The sequence below is a fragment of the Plecotus auritus genome (assembly GCF_963455305.1).
Source record: "Plecotus auritus genome assembly, chromosome: 1".
In the NCBI taxonomy this organism is placed as follows: domain Eukaryota; kingdom Metazoa; phylum Chordata; class Mammalia; order Chiroptera; family Vespertilionidae; genus Plecotus; species Plecotus auritus.
The window spans coordinates 176,841,527-176,861,183 of record NC_137770.1 but is presented as its reverse complement, the minus strand read 5'-3'; the positions used below and the strand labels follow the sequence as shown (position 1 = coordinate 176,861,183).

The following is a 19,657-nucleotide window of genomic DNA, read 5'->3' as shown; positions in this document are numbered from 1 at the left end:
ATAAACCTCAGAGCATTATGGCAAGTGAAAGAAGTCAGACATAAAAGGTCATAGGTCATATGATTATATTTATATGGAATTTCTAGAATAAGCAAATCTCCAAAGACAGAATGTGGTTTAGTGATTGCCAGGGGCTGGGGGAAAGTGGGAATAGAAAGTGATTAGTAACAGATACAGGATTTTTTTCTTGGGGGGATGAAAATATTATGTAATCAGATAGTGATAACACAATCTCATAAATATACTAAAAACCACTGAATTGTGTACTTTAAAAGGGTATTCAGTATGGTTTATGATATGATGGTATGCAAATTATATAGAGAAAAGAAAAATCGTGGCAAAATATTATTACTCACCCTCACCTTTAACTGTCGTGATTAATGAAGCAAGTGTTGGCATCACAGATGTTTGTAAGAATTCCTTGTTGGTCGTTCCTAGTTTGATAAGATAGATGATATTATTATTAATCATAATTTCATCTCACCTGCCAAGGAATAAATAAAAATAAGTCAAATCTGGAGGTGAACGGTAATCCCTCTCTAAGGTACTGGGTAAGCCTTTGCCTACCTTTAATTTGTCCATTTTCCAGTTCCTTTTGTCCAAGTTACCCCACACACATATATGTGTGTTCACACATACATTTTTTTTTTTTGTATGAGAGACCAATAAAACAAATTTTTACTACAGTTTGCTATTTGGGGATCTTTAAATGTACAAAAACACTATTGTGAAAGCAAATTATTTGAAATCATTTTACTTTTCCCAATGGAGATGCAATGACCTGGTCAATAGCATCTAGGAATAACATGTCTTTATTTTTTTCAGAATCACATGTTATTTTGTTAATTTGGTTATGACATTCAGACTTCCAAATAAACATAACTTAAAAAGAAATTTTCAGACTCTTATAATTAATTAATTTGTTCATTTATGAAACATTCATTGAATGTCCACTCAGTACAAGGCCCACTCTTATACTCTGAAGGGCAGCATCTAATTCTCAGTCATATTTTTAATCTGAGTGGTATCAAGAGTAATTCCTGGCATCTAACCTGCATGTAGTGAATGTTGTTTCAGATAAGGTGGCACTCATACTGGACAGAGGACGAACTAAGGGACAAAGCTCTGCTTTTAGTGAGCATGACTAACCAGTAAGATATCCATAATAATCAGCATTTCCTTCTTTTGTAAAACACATTAAAATGTCCTTTTGTGATTAGGGCACAGGTCCCATTTTTACTATGTGACATACAGTATATGAAGGTTGGTTCTTATATATATGCATGCTGTATTGGGAGGAGGAACTATTTGCCTCTGTAAAGTTTATCTAATGCTTTAAAACCCTACTCCAGAGAAGGCTTTCAATTTCAAGGGCAAGCTGGCTGGAGCTATATAATTTTGGGGGCTATGTAATTTGGGTGGAGGTGGAAGAGGGCATAGGGGTATAAATGGTGATGGGAAAAATAAAATAAAATATATATTTTTAAAGATACTTAGAAATCACAAGAAGAAGATAAGACCTTTGGAGATCTGCTGAGGACAAACACCTCTAAGGTGGTGGAGATTTTTGTCTAGTGCTCACTCCTCTGTCCTCAGTGCTAATTAAGAGAAATAGGTTATTACGGCAATGGACCGTGGCTGTAAATCAGCAGCATTTGTGAATTAAAATGTGGAGTGCACCGAGGTACTTAAGACTTTCTAAAAGGTTTTTTTTTTTTTACTCATATGTGGTTATATTTTAAAAGAAGACACCAACGAACAAAACATTATTCCTTAAAGCTAGGTTTGAGATGGTACATTGCCCACTCACATGATGCTCAAATTGTAAAGAGATGTAATGATATAAATAAAGTGTTCCCTCTAGCCAGATGTGGTGCCTTTGTTTTCACTTCATCCCTGCTCTTGAGACTCTTGGTACCAATAACAGGCCGAATTGAATTTTTATAATCACCTTGCCATTATGTTTTACTGGCATATGTCTTGTATATTGCTTGAAAATTCAAGAGATGATTACAGGAAATAATCAGGACACATATAATGATAATATAAATAGAGAAAATGTCAAATTTATATAATCTTTGAGTTTCTGAAGCCCTTGACCCATTTCTTTTATACATGACTTGAATTCATGTTTGTTAGAGAGAAGAGAGATGTAATATAGTTGAACGTTGGCCAAAGTATTTAACCCAAATCTTATATTTGGGTTCATTTTCAGTCTTGGTCTTTGGAAAACTGAAGAGCCAAATGGATTTCTGAACAGTGATCTTGTGATCATGCTGACGATCATCATATTTTATCAGTATAAAATATCTGTAACATAAACAGTATATACTTTATTTTATATTTGTTGTTAATGTATAAGAATTCACTTTCAAACGTAAATAAGGATTCTACATATAACTTGTAGTACAGTTCTATGTGCTAAACATGTTAACATTCTGAAGTGTAAATGCATCTTTATGATTGCAAAATTAAGGGAGGAGGGGGGGAGGGAAGAGATTAACCAAAAACTTATATGCATATATTCATAACTCAAGGACACAGACAATAGTTGGAGTGGGGTGAGGATGGGATGGAAGGGGTCAATGAGGGAGAAACGGGGACATCTGTAATACTTTCAACAATAAAGATAAATTTAAAAAATGTAGGTACTAATAAGAATTGTTATTTCTGTTAATTTTATGTGTAAAACGATGATTTAGTACTTTAAAGTGGTCAATAAAAGAAATAGACTGAATTTAATGTGAACATTAAGAGGGTATTATAGCTATATATCTTTAGGGATATAATATAATTTTGAGTCAACAGATGTTTATAAAAGATTAAATCAGAGAAGCCTTCTATTCTTTGTAAAATTATTTAGTAAACTATCATTTATAACACTTTCCAAAATAACCTTTTAGAACTCTATTTAATTCCATTCAGGACACAAGGGTTTCCAGAAAATGTCAACTTGTAAACATTTCATATTTTGTGAAAAGAAACTAAAAGCAAAATGTCAACTTTACCACTTAGGAATTCTGTAAGAAGGAAAACCTAAGAGGTCATGTATAAAGATATCTCAGGTGATTCATATTCAGTTCAAACTTAAGGAATATAAAGACAATTGATAAAAGAAAAAATATGGAAAAAGAGGTACCCAAACCCATTTTCTTCCCACTAATAATACAAAAAAATTTACAAAAATGCCTTCCAAAAGTCTGTTCTTTATAGATGCATGTTAGTTTCTAGAAAGGGAGTACATCTTAAACATCACCACAGCTGGTACCCTATATGGAAGAGATGGCCAAAGTATCTGGCTCCTCTACTGACCTCAGTTGAAATTGAACGTCTACTTAGCATAAAAAATGTTCAGTATCAGTGCTGAGAAATTTTTATTTCTTCATTATAATTCAGCTCATTAAAAATTGATTATTAAATGTTTCAAAAATCAAGCTGGAAAATAATTACATTTTAAGAATGAAATTTCAGGTTTATTTTTGTACCCTAGAAGTTCATTTTATAATGATGATTTTCAGTGTCTGCCAAATATTGATTTTTAACTCTGGCCATTGAACAAAAGGGTGGTGCACTTGATATATATCTAGGAAGAGATCAAGTCCTAGCTCTCTAATTGGGTAGATCTCTGAGAGCAAGCTCTGTTCCAGGCCAAGCTCTATCCATCACCTCTGCCATTACTGTAAGAATGCCCTTGTTGTTGCACATTTTCCACTTTTCTGATAACATTCCTGCCATTTTCTGGATAAAGAAAATGTACATGCTTTAGAATACACATAAGCACTATTAAATAAAGTGTCTTTGATCTTTAAACAAAAAAATCTGATTGGTAAGCCTTACAATGAAAATAAAGAAGCTTATCAATGGCATACTTTGTGTTTGTTTTTTGTTAAACACTTTTATTGTGGCTAAAATTATCATTTGGCCATGAGGAAGAGGGGAATATGGAATCACACTATAAATATACCTTTTGTGATATTACTGTATAATCTAAAGGTAGTTATTTTGGAGGATGAGACATTGTATAAACTCCCTAATATGTAAATCCCTTCACAGGTCTGAAGTTAAGAAAACATTTAAGTCCGGCTGGGTAGCTCCCTTGGTCAGAGCCTTGTCCCAGTACAATATTGTGGGTTCCATCCCTGATCAGGACACATAAAAGAATCAATCAATGAATGCATGAATGTCTGTCTGTCTGTCTGTTTCTCTCTCTCTCACCATTCCTTTCTCCCTCTTTTCCTCTCTCTCTAATAATAATAATAATAATAATAATAATAATAATAATAAATCTTTATCTCTCCTTTCCTTTCTCTGTCTTCCTTCTCCACTCATTTCCTTTTAGGCATCATGGCCCCCCCGCTGCCTGATGGCCCCACACATCCCGACCACCATGCCAGACTATCCGTTTCTCATACTGCATCAGAGCAGATCGTGCCCATCAGGGCCTGTCTTTCCTTCTTCATTTGCCTTCCACCATCACGCTCTCAGCTGCTTTCCTGAGAGATCCCAAAATAGACTCTTTCCTTGCCCTAATCCCTCTTCACTGCTATATTAATGGTTACTAAAACCCTTAAAACCCCTCTAAACAAATATTATATGATTCTAAAAAATTCTTAATATAAGGGATTTGATAATGACATTGTAGCTTTAAATTAAATAGTATACATATACACATATAAATGTATATATACACATATTCTCACTTGAGGATATGTTTTTATTGATTTTAGAGAGAGGAAGGGAGAAAAATATCAATGTGAGAGAGAAACATTGGTTGGTTTCTCTCTCATATGCGCCCTGGCCAGGGATTAGATCCACAACCATTTTGTGTACAGGTTAAGCTCCAACCAACTGAGCCACTTGGTCAGGGTAATTGTCCATATTTTTTTTAGATGCACATTTATTTTGTAGAGATAAAATGGCATAAAGTCTGGATTCCCTTCCAAATACTTTACAACAAAATAAAAAAAAGAGAGAAGAGAAAGAAAAAGAAAGAAGGAAAGGGAGAAGGAAGGAAGGAAGGAAAAAAAATGAAGTAAATGTGGTAAAATCTTGATAATTATTGACTCTGGGAGATGGGCATATGGATATTATTTATAGTACTCTACTTTTGGGTTCATCTGAACATTTGTATAATAAGAACAACAAAAACAAAAGCTTCTCTGGCGTATTACAAATTTTATAATTGAATGTCAACAATTTAAAGCCCTTCTGGAGAACTTTGGAAGAACAGACTAGAATTTAACTTTTGTTAGCTGGTTACTATGAAGCAGTAAATGTGCCATGGAAAGGAATGAGGAGGAGTGAGTGAGTGAGTGTGTGTGTGTGTGTGTGTGTGTGTGTGTGTGTGTGTGTGTACATCAATCTCAAGTGGTCTATTCATTTGCTTCACAGAAGGGGGCTTCATGTCCCTTTACAGGAGCTCCCAATTGTAAAGTCACTAAACATGTTTCTCAGTTATGCTTTACATGAGTAGGTATAGAGTTTCTGTTCCAATAAAAAATGTGAGATGCATTCCTGGTATCACAAATGACAGTTCGGTCTGAATTCCTTCACGGAACTCACCTCCACCTCTGCCCTTTCATGGTCATTTACATAGTGGTTAGGATTTTTGTTATTATTTGAACAGTGTTGTTCACCATAGATCATTGTAGGCAGGGTTAGGAATCCTCCTATTGAAAAAACGTAAGTTCCAAGTAGTTAACACAAAAACTGTGAAAATTTAATTTTTTGGGTCTGCATGTCAAGTCAGTACTTATTTATACCAAGGTGTCAGCTAGAAAAACTGAAAGAGATAGAGATAGAGATAGAGGCAGAAAGACAGAGACAGAGATAGAAATAGAGATAGAGATAGAGAGATGCCCTCGTTGTATAATGCTTTCTCCTGGTGTGGTTGAGAAGTTCTAGGAGTTTAAGGTTTAACCTTAAAATTAAACATTTCAGAGATAATCTATAATAATAAAAGCATAATATGCTAATTAGACCCTACATCCTTCTGGACTAAGCCAGGGCTGCAGCCACCATGGCTACAAGAGAGGGATCCAGGCAGCCGCCCGAAGGCCCACTCTTGCACAAATTTCGTGCATCGGGCCTTTAGTGGAGTATATTTATAATACCATTTTACTCTGAGAATCCCCAAACCATTCAGGCCCAGTGAACTACCCCTCATTGGTCCTCAGCACGTGTTTAAGCTTGGCATTAGAATGAAAGGTGAATGAAGAATAGAGAGGTAAGAAAGATAGCTGAGGGAATTTTAGTCATCCATTCATCTGGATGTATGATTTTCAGGTTTTTCTGTGAATTTAGCATTCTACCAGGTTTTCTGCCCACAGGCAGTCAACAATTTTATTTTTTTCTCTTCGTTAACTATTGGACCTGAATGATCTGCATCATTTTATGTGTGTTGCAGGATAGAAAATGCAATATTCATTGGATTGATAACCTCTTGAGTTTTAAATTCAATGATTGTAATGTCTCCTTTTACTTTTCATTGATGTTAAGGTAATCCCCTTTATACTTAGAGCATAAAACACAATAATGTTGACATTGCTACTGACACCTGCAAATTAAAGCTATAATCAGTCCAATATAACTAACAAAATCAGCTTGTTATTAATATAGTCAACTGTGCTGCTTAAGTAGAGAACCGCAATATTTAGAAAGATATTTTTGTGATTTAGGAAGTGATCATTTTATTTTTTTCTAAAAATAAACTTTGCGTATGTAACTTTCACAATAGGATAAGTCTCAAACAGGAAGTGATCTAAGGGGACATTATCAAAGAATCCCACTGAGATTACAGGGTTCTGTATTCAGTCCAAAATAACATGAATTTCAAAATAGTAAACTAGCACAGAACTTCATATCAACAGGTGCAATGTCTTAAATTATTTTCCTGTGATTAAATTACAAAGGTGCTACTAATTTTATTTGTTAAAGTTAAGAGTGAATTTCACTCTAAGTATTTATCTTACCTTTGGGAGACGTTCCAGCTGTTGATTGCATAACAGGATTTAGTGATGTCGTTGTAACTGGTGTTGGTCCAGATGTTTTTGCTGCAGAAATTGTTGATGATCTTACTACAGGAGTGGCTGTATTTCCAACAACTGAAAAAAGTAAATTGTGTCAAAGTGGTTGCATTAAAATTTACATTTATTTTGTCAGTCAACAGACTATTATATTTAAACTGGTAGCCCTGCGCACGAATCCTTGCGCCAGTAGCTCGCCAGTAGCTCGCTGCTGCCCTCCAGTTACTCTCCCTCCACTGCCCCAGCCTCCTGTAGTTCCCCTCGCTCCCCCTCATAGCTTGCTGCCCTGGCCCCTCCTGTAGCTCTCCGTCACCCGCTTGTAGCCAGTAGCTCGCTGCTGCCCTCCTGTAGCTCTCTGCCCACTGCCCCACCCTTCTGTAGCTCCCTCCCTTTGCATATTACATCTTTATTATATAGGATAAAATGAACTCTATGTATATGCTGCTAACACAGCCAGTAGGGAATGAATTTGAAATTAAGTTTCTAATTGTTATTAACTCAGGCCTGAGTAGTATTCATGCACAATCCCATCTGCTTCTCACCAATAGCGTGAATTTTCAAGATGTTTGGCATGAATAGTCTGTGGGTCTGAAACAAAAGTATCTGACAGAACTAGTGAGGAATACATGTGTACATTTAAAATTTAACAATATTTTTAAATCAATTAAACTAATGTCAGACAAAATAATTAGACACTCTCTGGGAAGTGGATATTTTACTAAATATTTTTAATTTTGCAACATGCCTAAATTTTTGGCCATTGAGTTACTATAAATCTGCATTTTCAAATGTTTTACTTCTCCAAATTTTAAAACCAAGGGTAGAGAAATGAAACAATTGTGATCTATATTACATATTTACTGTTAATAATTCATTCTTTGGCAATAAAAACTCAATATTTAATAATAATTCTTAGAAGTTCCATTAAAATATTATTAATTTTTCAAAGTGATGTAGGAGTTAATTCTGCATGATTTATAAAATATTTGTTTCACATAATATTATTATCATTTACTAGAGGCCTGATGCACGAAACTCGTGCACGGGGGCGGGGGGGGGTGTCCCTCAGCCCAGCCTGCACCTTCTCCAATCTGGGACCCCTCCAGGGATGTCCGACTGCCCAGTTAGGCTCGATTGCTTCTAACTGCCCTCCCCTGCCAGCCTGGTCACCCCTAACTGCCCTCCCCTGCAGGCTTGATTGTCCCCAACTGCCCTCCCTTGCAGGCCTGGTCCCCATCAACTGCTCTCCCCTGCAGGCCTGGTCCCCATCAACTGCTCTCCCTTGCAGGCCTGAGTCCCCCCAGCTGCCCTTCCCTGCAGGACTGGTCACTCTCAACTTCCCTCTATTGCAGGCCTGGTCCCCCCCAACTGCCCTCCCCTGCAGACCTGGGTCCCCCCTACTTCCCTTCCCTGCAGGCCCAGTCGCCCTCAACTTCCCTTCTCTGCCAGCCCGGTCACCCCTAACTGCCATCCCCTGCTAGCCTGATCGCCCACAACTGCCCTCCCTTGCAGGCCTGGTCCCACCCAACTGCCCTCCCCTGCTGGCCATCTTGTGGCAGCCATCTTGTGTCCACATGGGGGCAGCCATCTTTGACCACATGGGGGCAACCATCTTGTGTTGGAGTGATGGTCAATTTGCATATTACCTTTTTATTAGATAGGATTAGAATTTATATAAGCTTTTTAACCCTATATATTGCTATTCTTGCCTCTGTACACTCACTGTTGGGTTGAAGATCAAAAAGCAACAAATGTCTACATACTTGGAAAAAGTATTAATGTCCATAGTATTCATTCCTTATATTGTTACTTTGTATGTATAGTCAATGGAGTACATAGTATAGCATTTAGTTAAGAAAATGGATTTTGAATAACAAAGACTTATTCTTCTTATTTTTTAAATAAGTCTTTATTGTTCCGATTATTACAGTTGTACCTTTCCCCCCCCCCCCATAACTCTCCTCTACCTGGTTCCCACCCCACCCCATGCCCTTATGCCCCCAGCTGTCCTCATCCATAGGTGGAAGATTTTTGTCCAATCTTCCTGTACCCCCCACACCCTCTTCCCTCCAAGAATTGTCAGTCCACTCCCTTTCTATGCCCCTGATTCTTTTATATTCACCAGTTTATTCTGTTCCTCAGATTTTTTATTCACTTGATTTTTAGATTCACTTGTTGATAAATATGTAATTGTTATCACTTTGTTGTTCATCATTTTTATCTTTAACTTTTTCTTCTTCTTCCTCTTCTTAAAGAGTACCCTTTAGCATTTCATATAATACTGGTTTGGTGGGGATGAACTCCTTTAGCTTTTTCGTATCTGTGAAGCTCTTTATCTGACCTTCAATTCTAAATGATAGCTTTGCTGGGTAGAGTAATCTTGGTTGTAGATTCTTGCTACTCATCACTTTGAATATTTCTTGCCATTTCCTTCTGGCCTGCATAGTTTCTGTTGATAAACCAGCTGACAGTTGTATGGGTACTCCCTCATAAGTAACGAACTGTTTTTCTCTTGCTGCTTTTAATATTCTTAGTTTTTTGCCCTTGGCATTTTAATTACGATGTGTCTTGGTGTGGTTCTCTTTGGATTCCTCTTGTTTGGGGTTTTCTGAGCTTCCTGGACTTGTAAGTCTATTTCTTTCACTATGTAGGGGAAGTTTCCTATCATTATTTCTTCAAATGGGTTTTCAATATCGTGCTCTCTCTCTTCTTCTGATATCCCCATAATTTGGATGCTGGTACACTTGGAAGTTGTCCCAGAGGCTCCTTACACTATCTTTATATTTTTGGATTCCTTTTTCTTTTTGCTTTTCTGGTTGGGTGTTTTTTGCTTCTTCATATTTCAAATCTTTGATTTTATTCTTGGGATCCTCTAGTCAGGTGTTGGATCTCTGTATATTATTCTTTATTTCAGTCAGTGTATGCTTAATTTCTAGTTGGTCCTTTTTCCTATCTTTGAGGGTCTCACTAAATTTCTCAGAGGTTTCTAGAAGATTCTTGAATAACCTTATAACTGTGGTTTTGAACTCTATATCCAGTAGTTTGCTTTCCTCCATTTCTTTCATTTGTGACCTGTTTCTTTGTCTCTGCATTTTGGCTGCTTCCCTGTGTTGATAGAGTGGCTTTGTGTGCTAGGTGTCCTATAGGGCCCAGTGGCTCAGCCTCCTCAATTACCTGAGGTAGACACTCTTGGTGTACCCCTTTGTGGGCTGTGAGCACAATCTTGTAGTTGATACTTGATTGCTGTTGGTGTCACTGGGAGGAACTGACCTCCAGACCAGCTGTGTCTACAATGGGAGAACTGCTGTGCTGGAGACACCCTTATGGGGCAGGACTTGCTTCAGTGGGGGCTTTGGTGCTCACTGAGTCTGCCCCTTGAGTGTGTCACTTATGGATGAGAAGAATTGTAATCTGGTGTGGCCTCACACTGACCACTGGGTACACTGGCTCTTGGATCTCCAAGGAGGTGCAAGGTCAGCCACTGCCTGAGGCTACCCAGCAGGAGTTACAGAGAGATATGCATATTTCTCCTCTTTGTTTGGGTTTGGAAGTGCCCAGATGAGGCCTAGTGTGAAGCAATGAAGGCTGCTGCTGCAGGGCCTTAGGCTTTCTTTTGGAAGCTTTGGAGCTCTCTGACCCAGCTGCAGTTTGTTAGGTTTTAGGTTGCAAAAGGACAGGCCATTCATATGCAAAAGCCACTGCACACAGCTTGGGTGGGGCTGTAAATTGGGTGGGGTGGGATCTCAGGAAATCACAAGGGCAGAGCAAACAGCAATGGCTGCCAGTCAGCCCTGCCCCAGAGAGGTCCCCAGGTCTCTGTGTCCGGCTGCCCCGTGCAGGAACAATGATCACTGCAACCACCTCTGAGAGAAAGCTGCCCTCGCATTCCAGCCCAATGTCAGACAGTCCAGTTTCTCCCTGTATGAGTCTAGGTCCCCAGAGTCTCGCCCGTAACTGGAATTCAGAGCAATCTGGAGCTTGTATCTCCCTCCTAACTGAAAAAAAACAACAGCGCACCCAGTTGCCAGCCCATTTTGCGCGCCTCTGCGCCTCTGCACTTCCGCACCTCCACAATTCCTACCAGTCTCAATGCGCTTTTTTCTTTCCTTCTAGTTGTAGAACTTCCACTCAACCAGCTTTCCCGTGGTTCTGGATGATATTTGTTTTGTCTTTTAGTTGTAGTTTTGATGTGGTTGTGAGAGGCAGCAAGTAAAGGTGTTTACCTATGCCGCCATCTTGGTTGTCCCCCAACAAAGACTTATATTTAAATCCCACTGCTATGTCATTTCAGTCAATCTATGTCACTAGTAGAGTTTTCAAATTTAAATTTCATCCCAAATTTTCCTCTTTTAAATATTGAATGGCAACTGTAATTTTTAAAGTTTTTTAATTAAAATATTAAAAAATAAGATATGTAGCCTGGGTATTATAATCATGCATTTTACATTTCAAAAATAATAAAGTTCAAAGATTGTTTTTCACTGTACTAAAATAATTGTTTTAATCCTTTAAAATGTATATATAAACTCATCAATTATAACTTTATTACAATAAAATATAATGTGCTAACTTCTTCAGTTATAATGAATAAAAATAAACTTAAAATTTTTCCTCTTTTGAATCTGGAAAATACCAATAATCTTTCATGTCAGTGAAAAGTAATATTTCAGATGCCATGAGATAGGGTGTATTTCCTATTTCACTTTACAGCAGCGATTTTCAACCTTTTTCATCTCATGGCACAAATAAATAATTACTAAAATTTTGCGGCTCATCAAAAAATATATTATAGAAATTTTTGCCAATCTGACAAAATAAAAGGTGTAATTTTGATTCATTCACATCGATGGCTACTGTGTTGGCTGTTGTCATTTTTTTCATTTGACAATCTAAGGAAAAAGAGATCAGTGCTCCTGACAAAATAGTCAGGTATTGTATGTTTTAAAAATTATTGTGGCACACCCGTTGAAAATTGCTGCTTTATATTTTTGAGTGCTGAGAAATGTTAGCACTTAGCACCAACTTTGTTTACAGCCAGTACACAGAAATTGCTTGATGTATTCAGCATATACTAGTTGTGTTCAGCACATACCGAAATGACAGAACTGCTTTTTCACAGGCTTTATGGAAATAAAGTCAAAAGCTTTTTTCACCTCTGGAGATACACTTCACACCTTTGGTTGTCACCCCTCTCCTTCCCACAATATTCATCAGGGAGAAGGAACATTGCATAGATAAGGTTATCTTCTATTAGTCATTTTGTTCTCGCTATCTTCCTTTTTCTCCTGTAGTCCATTATGAGACACTAATTTCTAAGTTTACATTAAGGTTTAAGAAGTTATTCAAGGAAGCACATACCACATTGACTGAAAATTTTTCCTGTAATAACTTGAATGATTCCCATCTGTTGACTTCCAAAATAGTAACAATCTTAATTTCTGAGTATAATCATCTCTAGAGATATTTATTTTATTCCTTCCTCCCTCATTTTTTCTCACCCTCTTTCCTTTCTTTCTTCCCTACTTTTTTTCTTCCACAAACACTTAGTAATAAATATGAAAAGCATGATTCAATACAATAATATATTCTACAGTGTACCACATAATATCACCCTTGGGTAGCCTTCAATCCTGTAAGGAATGTGATGCTTATACATAATAAATAATAAAAGATATTTTGTATGTAGAACAGTGTTTTCCAAAGTGCAGGTTATGATGCATTTAAAGACTAGTGCATAACCTGATGCATTTAAAGTCATATCTCCTTCCATCTCCATACACTCAACTTTGAGTGGCGAGCACACAATGCATTAGACAGATGATGTATCATAGAATTATACACTTGAATCCTTTATAATTTTATTATCCAATGTCACCCAATACATTTAATTAAAAAACAACAAAATCTGTTTAGTGGATTATAGTCAGAGCTTTTGCCAAATGAAAGAGAAAAGGGACAATATTAGGATGATATTGCAAATAACTTCATGAAGCTTTTGTTTCGGTGTATGTATGAGTGTGTAAATTTAAGTGAAATATGTACCATACAAAACATATTCCTTACTGTGATTCCAGCTAAAAAATTGAAAGGTACTGCACAAAATGTTGGGCAAGAGTTTATAAGATAAAAGATGACCACCCTGCTGGCATGAGCAAGGAATGCTTCATTCAAGAATTGACTTAAGAGATGAAGTTTCAAGAGTGTTACCACCACACAGGAAGAGGAGAGGACATGAGCATAGGTCTGGAGTGGGGAACTGAGAAGTAATTGAGAAGACTTCAAACAGTTCTGTTTGGCTGGATTGAAATACCCTATTAAAGGGTAGAGTGGATGTTTGGTAAAATTCTGGAAGCCAGATTTTAGAGAATCTTGAACGTCAAGCCAGGGACTTGGGACATTATCAATAAGTCAGTAGGGAGTTTTGGAAAATGAGCAAACATAAATTGTCCTGTAGAAAAATGATGAGGAAATGGTGTGGCAGAGAATAAGAAGACACCAGTGGAACTGAGCTGAATGTCCCCATGTTTATGTTAGCAATATCCTCTGCCCTCCTGAAGTCAGCAGGTGAGATCAACGAGTTCCCACCCATGAAATGACTTGAGGCAAATTACAAGGAGGCAAATTTCTAACCCTAATGAGGTAAAATAGAGCTGTACGGTAAGACTTTTCTTCCTCAGCATCCTTCCACACATTTGGCCACTGATTTCCTTGAGTAACTCTTACTCCATTAATACTCAGAATTAACATCTCTATTATTAGTTCTTCAGATTGTTCAACAGAGAGTATGTCCTCTTTTGGCAAGGACTGACAACTCCTAAAAATACTGAGTGAACCAGGTGAGCTAGGTTCCATGTGAGCTCTTTCTGCAGATTATCTCATTTAATCCTAACAAAGGCAGTGCAGTGCTCATACTGTTATGAGCATCGTTTTACAGATTAGGGCCCTGAAGCTCAAAGAGGCTAAGCAGCTTGCCCACATTACACAGGGGGAAGTAGTACAGTCGAAATTTTAATTCAGACAGCCTTGACTTCAGAGAAGATACCCTTCACCACCACACATCTTGCCGTGGGAAGGTGGCTCTCTGCAAAGCCACATACCCCAACTCAACCTGCTCTTTGTCTTTGATAAGGTATGATAGTAAAAGGGAGGAAATGACTAGACAGTGTTTCACCTTTATGTACCTAGAATGAGAAAACAGATAAAATAACTCACCATTTTTTTTCCTTAAAAATAACAAACATTCATTCTTTCAAATACACATACACACACACACTAGACTTATTGCTTTAAAGGAAATTTCTAATCTGCTAAAACTATATTTGAAAAATAAAAATAGAGATTAACTCAGTTTAAAAATCAGCAAATAGAAACATTTTCTTATTGTACGGTGGATAAGAATTATTCCCATTAACTACCACTGTTGAAGGTTTTATTGGCCATGATGCAAGAAGCAGTTATAATTGTACTGTATTTATTGTCTAGTAAAGTTTCTTCTAGGCTTGATTTGATGTCATCAGAAACTATTTAAGAAAATGGTTTATTCTGAAGTATTTTCTCTTCATACGACGTGGTGAAGTAGCATGTTCCCTCTCTATCTCCAAGGTGATTAAAGGTAAATTTAACAAGACCCATGCTTTGCTTATGCCAAGGACTTTGCTTATGCCAAGTCAGATAGTGTTGCTCCTGGGAAGTGGTAGAGAAACAGATGGCATTTTGTCCTGATTCCATCCTATGTCCACATACCCAGACTGAGGGAGCACAGGGACACCATGCCACTAGTTTCCTGTGCTATGAAAAGACAAAGCATTGTTGGGATTTTAATCAAATAACTATTTTAATTATAGAAATTATATGATAGATTTATGCTAAGGTATTTATATAGGTCCTAACTAGTCTTCCATTCTCTGAAGTTCAAGGTAGAGAACTCCCCCAGTATTCATATATAATACCATATGGGACCTTTCTTGTGAACTTGCATATCTTGTCTTTGAGAATTCAGCTTATGGCTGGAAACCAAGTATCATAACTTCAAATGACCAAGTCATCTACCCTAATCTTGCTAGGTAACTCACAAATAGTCTCTAAAAGTTAGAATTCCATTTATCCTTATAATGAGCAGCTATTTCTCCAGTATCTGTTCCCTTACCAAGTCCATGTCTAAAGTCCACGGGAAATTCACTACTAAAGAGAATAGATCTTGCTTCTTCTAGGTCAACACGAACACTGAATGACTAAGTTCGATTTCTAGAACTTGAAACCTGGCAAGAATATTTTGCTATCCTACTGTAATACAATTTCTACATTTTATGGCTTAGACAATATGAGTTTAAGGTAGTTTCAAAAGATTATCACCCCAGTAAAATTGTTCCCCTGATTCCCAGTTCAGCATTCTATTATGCATTTTAGAAAGTTCTGTGTTTGTTTCTCATTCTACTACCAGAGGCCTGATGCATGACATTCATGCACTGGGGTTCAGGGAGTCCCTCAGTCCAGCCTGTGCCCTCTAGCAGTCCAGGACCCGGCAGGCGGATACCCCCGAGGGGTCCTTAGTGCTGTTGAGGAGGTGGGAGAGGATCCCACCACTGCTGCTGCACTTGCCAGCCTTGAGCCCAGCTTCTGGCTGAGCATCTGCCCCCTGGTGGTCAGCGCGCATCATAGTGACCAGTCATTCTGCTGTTGGGTCAATTTGCATATTAGGGTTTTATTACATAGGATATGGGCATGTGAAATGCACCCTTGAAGGAGGCAGTGTTGAAGTTTCTCCTGAACTATCCCTGAAAAAATATTTACTTTGCCAGTTTTAATTATAAACAAACATTTTGTAAGAGTTAAATTCTTTAAGGAAATAGAAGAATGATTTCTTTAGAAATATGTAATTACAGTATGTTAAAATGCTAATTACTAAACAGTCTCATAAACCCTCAAAGTACCATTATTATGTAATATAATTTCTAACCTAGAACAACCAATCTATAAAATTTCAGGTAAAATAGATAATTCTACATTTCAATAGCTTATTATGTATTATTTCCACTAACTGATATTACACTGTCACCTCCTATATTACATTGTCAAGCATTCAGAAATTTTACATAGATTTTATCATGAAATAAAGTAATTGCCAACTGTTTAGTTTTGATTTTCTGATGTTTAGCCTCATACACATCACAGCTTATAATGAATATGAATCCACTCTTAAGTTTGCATGTGATAGCAATGCGTGAATCAAGATATTATAAGTAGTAGGAGTGTCCCATTTCATAATAATTTGTCAGTAGTTAACATCATTATAATAATTCTTTCTCAATGGGTACCTTTTATGTTCTTTGTTAGTAAATGATCATTAGTGAACTTTAAGTTGAAAATTTTAATTTTCTCTCACACATTAAAAATGTATATTAAGCCTGCTCTGTGTGGCTCAGTAGTTGAGCATTGACCTATGAATCAAGGTTCGATTCCTGGCCAGGGCACATGCCCAGGTTGTGGGCTCGATCCCCAGAGTGGGGCATGCAGGAGGCAGCCAATCAGTGATTCTCTCTCATCATTGATGTTTATATCTCTCTCTCCCTCCCGTTTCCTCTCTCTGAAATCAATAAAATATATTTATAATGTATATTAAAAACAAAAATGTAATATATGTCAAATGTATGTATAAAATTAAACTATATTTAAATTGATTAATTAAATAAAATATGACACCATTTTTCATATTTCCACCAAAACAGAGCCTTCAGGAAAGATAAGGCACCAACTCTTTGATGATCCATTTCACAGTAACACACATTTATGCTAATGAGATCCTTTTCAACATAGCAAAGGTTCACATTGGTTCACTACTAACCAAATATAATGCAGTTAATTTTTTCTCAATTAAAAGAAAAAAACACACAATTACCATGGGAGGATGTATCCTTAATGATTTCTTCTATTTACATCAATCCAAAACTTTATAATCCTCTATAAAATGTATAAGTAATGCACTAGCCAATAAGTTATTTAGCTCAATTAATTTTCATAAAGTTATTTAGCTCAATTAATTTTCATATATATATATATATACATATATCTGAAATATTTATATACATACATATATGAAATATACGATTATGCTAAGGTGCCATACAAAATGATGCTATAAATTAATATTATACATAGCTTGTTCTACACAATATTAAGTGAAATCAGAGTAAGGTGATGTCTCTGTATGAGTCTAGAACAATCAAAATCATTTTCTTGGAGGAAGAGATTCAAGAGGAATCAAATAATTGAGGACAACAAGGAAAAAATGTCTCATGGAAAAAAAAGAAAGTACATTCAAGTAGAAGGGAAAGTCAATAGGTCAAATAAAATACAGGCTGTATCATATTAGGCCTGTAAGGGGACACTGATATTAGACACTATAAGCAGAATCTTTTGGGAGAGGTAAATGGGAAAAAATCCCATTTTCAATGAAAACATCAGAGCTCGTGGCAACTCTTGAGAAAGGAATTTAAAATATGAAGTACATTTTCAATTAAGGTTAACAACATCCTGCAGCAAGCAGAAAAAATTCGAGAGTGCTTAAATTTTCTAGGTGGAAAAAAAGTAAGAAGGAAATCTCATTTTTCACAGGGAGGAAAATACTCAGATCAGTGGGAGAAAGCTGTGCCCGATACAGGAATCTCTTCAGGTTGCCAGCCATCTGTGAGGTGTGTAGGGAGTGCCAAGCTTAGCAGGCTCCGAGCATGCACAGGTGTCTCAGCCACCTGGTCCCTCTGGGGGAGAACAGGAAGGCAACATTACATTGGCGAGTTGCTTAAACAGAAAACAACAATAGCTGCAAAACGGACCTGCAAATCTGAGGTATTTTGCTGACAAATGGACGGAGGTGTACAAGGCAAATGCCTCCCCTCACCCAGGTGTTAGGTTGGAAACTGTGGGGCAATGCAGTTATTTTTCCTTCACAAAATAATTGTGATTCTTTAAAAATCATGTTCCATAATATGATGTTTTTAAATTGTGGACCCTATGAGAAAGGATTTTTGTCTAATGTACCAAGTTTGGTTGAAGAGTTTGGACTCTCTGAGATGAAAAAGGCAGAGGTTATATTTAATATTTATAGGGGTGGGAGTAAGAGGGAAAAGGAGCAACCTGGCCATACTCCTGGGCTCCTAGACAATTGTCTCAGGATCCCCTCCACCATGCTATGCTCTGATTCCAGAGAGGAACTGTGGTTCTGCAGGTCAAACACATCTTCAAAAAACAAACAACAACAAAAAAAACCAACAATGATGCTTAGGCTTTGCAAGTTCTTGTATGCTCTTGTATGCCCCAGCAAATTTACAAGCAAATCTCTTGGGCCCATTTCATGACTTCACCATTTGGGTGCCCTCTCTCTCCTGAAAGAAACAGTGCTGCTCTATCCCTTCTCCAGACTCAATTAGGGGCAGCAATAATACAGGAAAGTACAGTCCCGTTATCTCTGTAGTGGCACCTCCAGCTTTCCTCTGAACTCAGAATGGAGCCGTTTGAAGTCTTGAGTCTTAACTACATGTTCTTCAGCATTTCTTCAGAAATGGGGATGGTCTCACTAGACACTTGTAGCAGCAGATCACGATGGTTTAGAATAGTGACTTTTCACACATGAAATGACATGATGGGAGGCAGAAGGAAGACAAAGACCTGGCAATTCTGACATTAGCTAACTATATAACTTGGAGTGAGCCACTTTCTCACTCTCAGCCTCCGTTTCCTCTCTACGAGAAGTGGCTGTTGAACAATGTTTTTTCAACTGTAAGATTTTATCACCTCTAAGATTAATTATAATGTAAATATTTATTATGGCAAAAAATTAAGTATATGTTGCATTTCTACAAACCAAGAGGAGGCTTGTACTTTAGCAGTTTTACACAATGGCTCTTTGGAAATATTAACTTGTGACCTGGGAGAAATCTGAGCCCTGAAGGGAATTTCATATTTTTAAGGACAAAAATGTCTACATACATTTGCAATCTGATAATGTTACCTGGACTGAGTGAGTTTCCCTTCAGAGTGCTGGTTTACCTACAACCAGAGAAAATGTGAAAGACAAAGTTTGAATAGACATTTGGAATACTTCGTTTTAGAATTTTCTTTTCAACAGAAGACCAAGTGTAATAAGATGAAGTATTTTGTATAGGTAAGGTATTTTGTATATATAATTCCTATACGAACAGATAAGAGCTCACATCCAATAAGCTAGTCACCTCCCTCCCACCAATGTGTGTGTGTGTTCCTGTGTATATTTAATTAAGAACAAGTGAGTTTTTTTCTAAAAATAGTCTACAATTTTGCATTTGGAGCTAGAAAATGATATTTGACTAAATTAGAGATATCTTATTTATCATTAATCTACTGTTATTTTTGTCTTCTCTAAATATAAAGAAAAACTCTCTAGCTGATTTAAAATGTTATTTAATTTGTGTAAGTTGAAGGACTGTACTATTAAAGTTAAAAGAGGTTAAAATAAAAGGACACAAAAGCTATTTCTACCTTTTGAAAATTGAAAGATAATCATTTGTGGCCCTGAAAAGAGTTATTTAAAGAGACAAAACATTTTAAATGATAGATATTGCTAGAACACAAGCATGTGTAACAATAACTAAGCTCTGATG

General features: G+C 36.9%; 1 protein-coding gene across 7 annotated transcripts in view; it reads right to left on the bottom strand.

Annotated features, from left to right (window-relative positions):
- EMCN (endomucin) overlaps nucleotides 1-19,657 on the bottom strand; it is a 112,698-nt gene that overhangs the window by 63,091 nt on the left and 29,950 nt on the right. For 4 of the 7 annotated variants that reach the window (XR_013959182.1, XM_080644296.1, XM_080644298.1 and 1 more), the window contains exons 2-3: nucleotides 6,972-7,103; nucleotides 357-434 (exon numbers count right to left, since the gene is read on the bottom strand). Coding sequence is in view for 6 of the 7 variants with exons in the window: in XM_080644296.1 (XP_080500422.1) it covers nucleotides 357-434; nucleotides 6,972-7,103 (210 nt within the window). In the remaining variant the exon portion in view is untranslated. The remainder of the gene's footprint in view (nucleotides 1-356; nucleotides 435-6,971; nucleotides 7,104-19,657) is intronic. The other 3 variants (XM_080644297.1, XM_080644301.1, XM_080644299.1) reach the window with 1 other exon arrangement.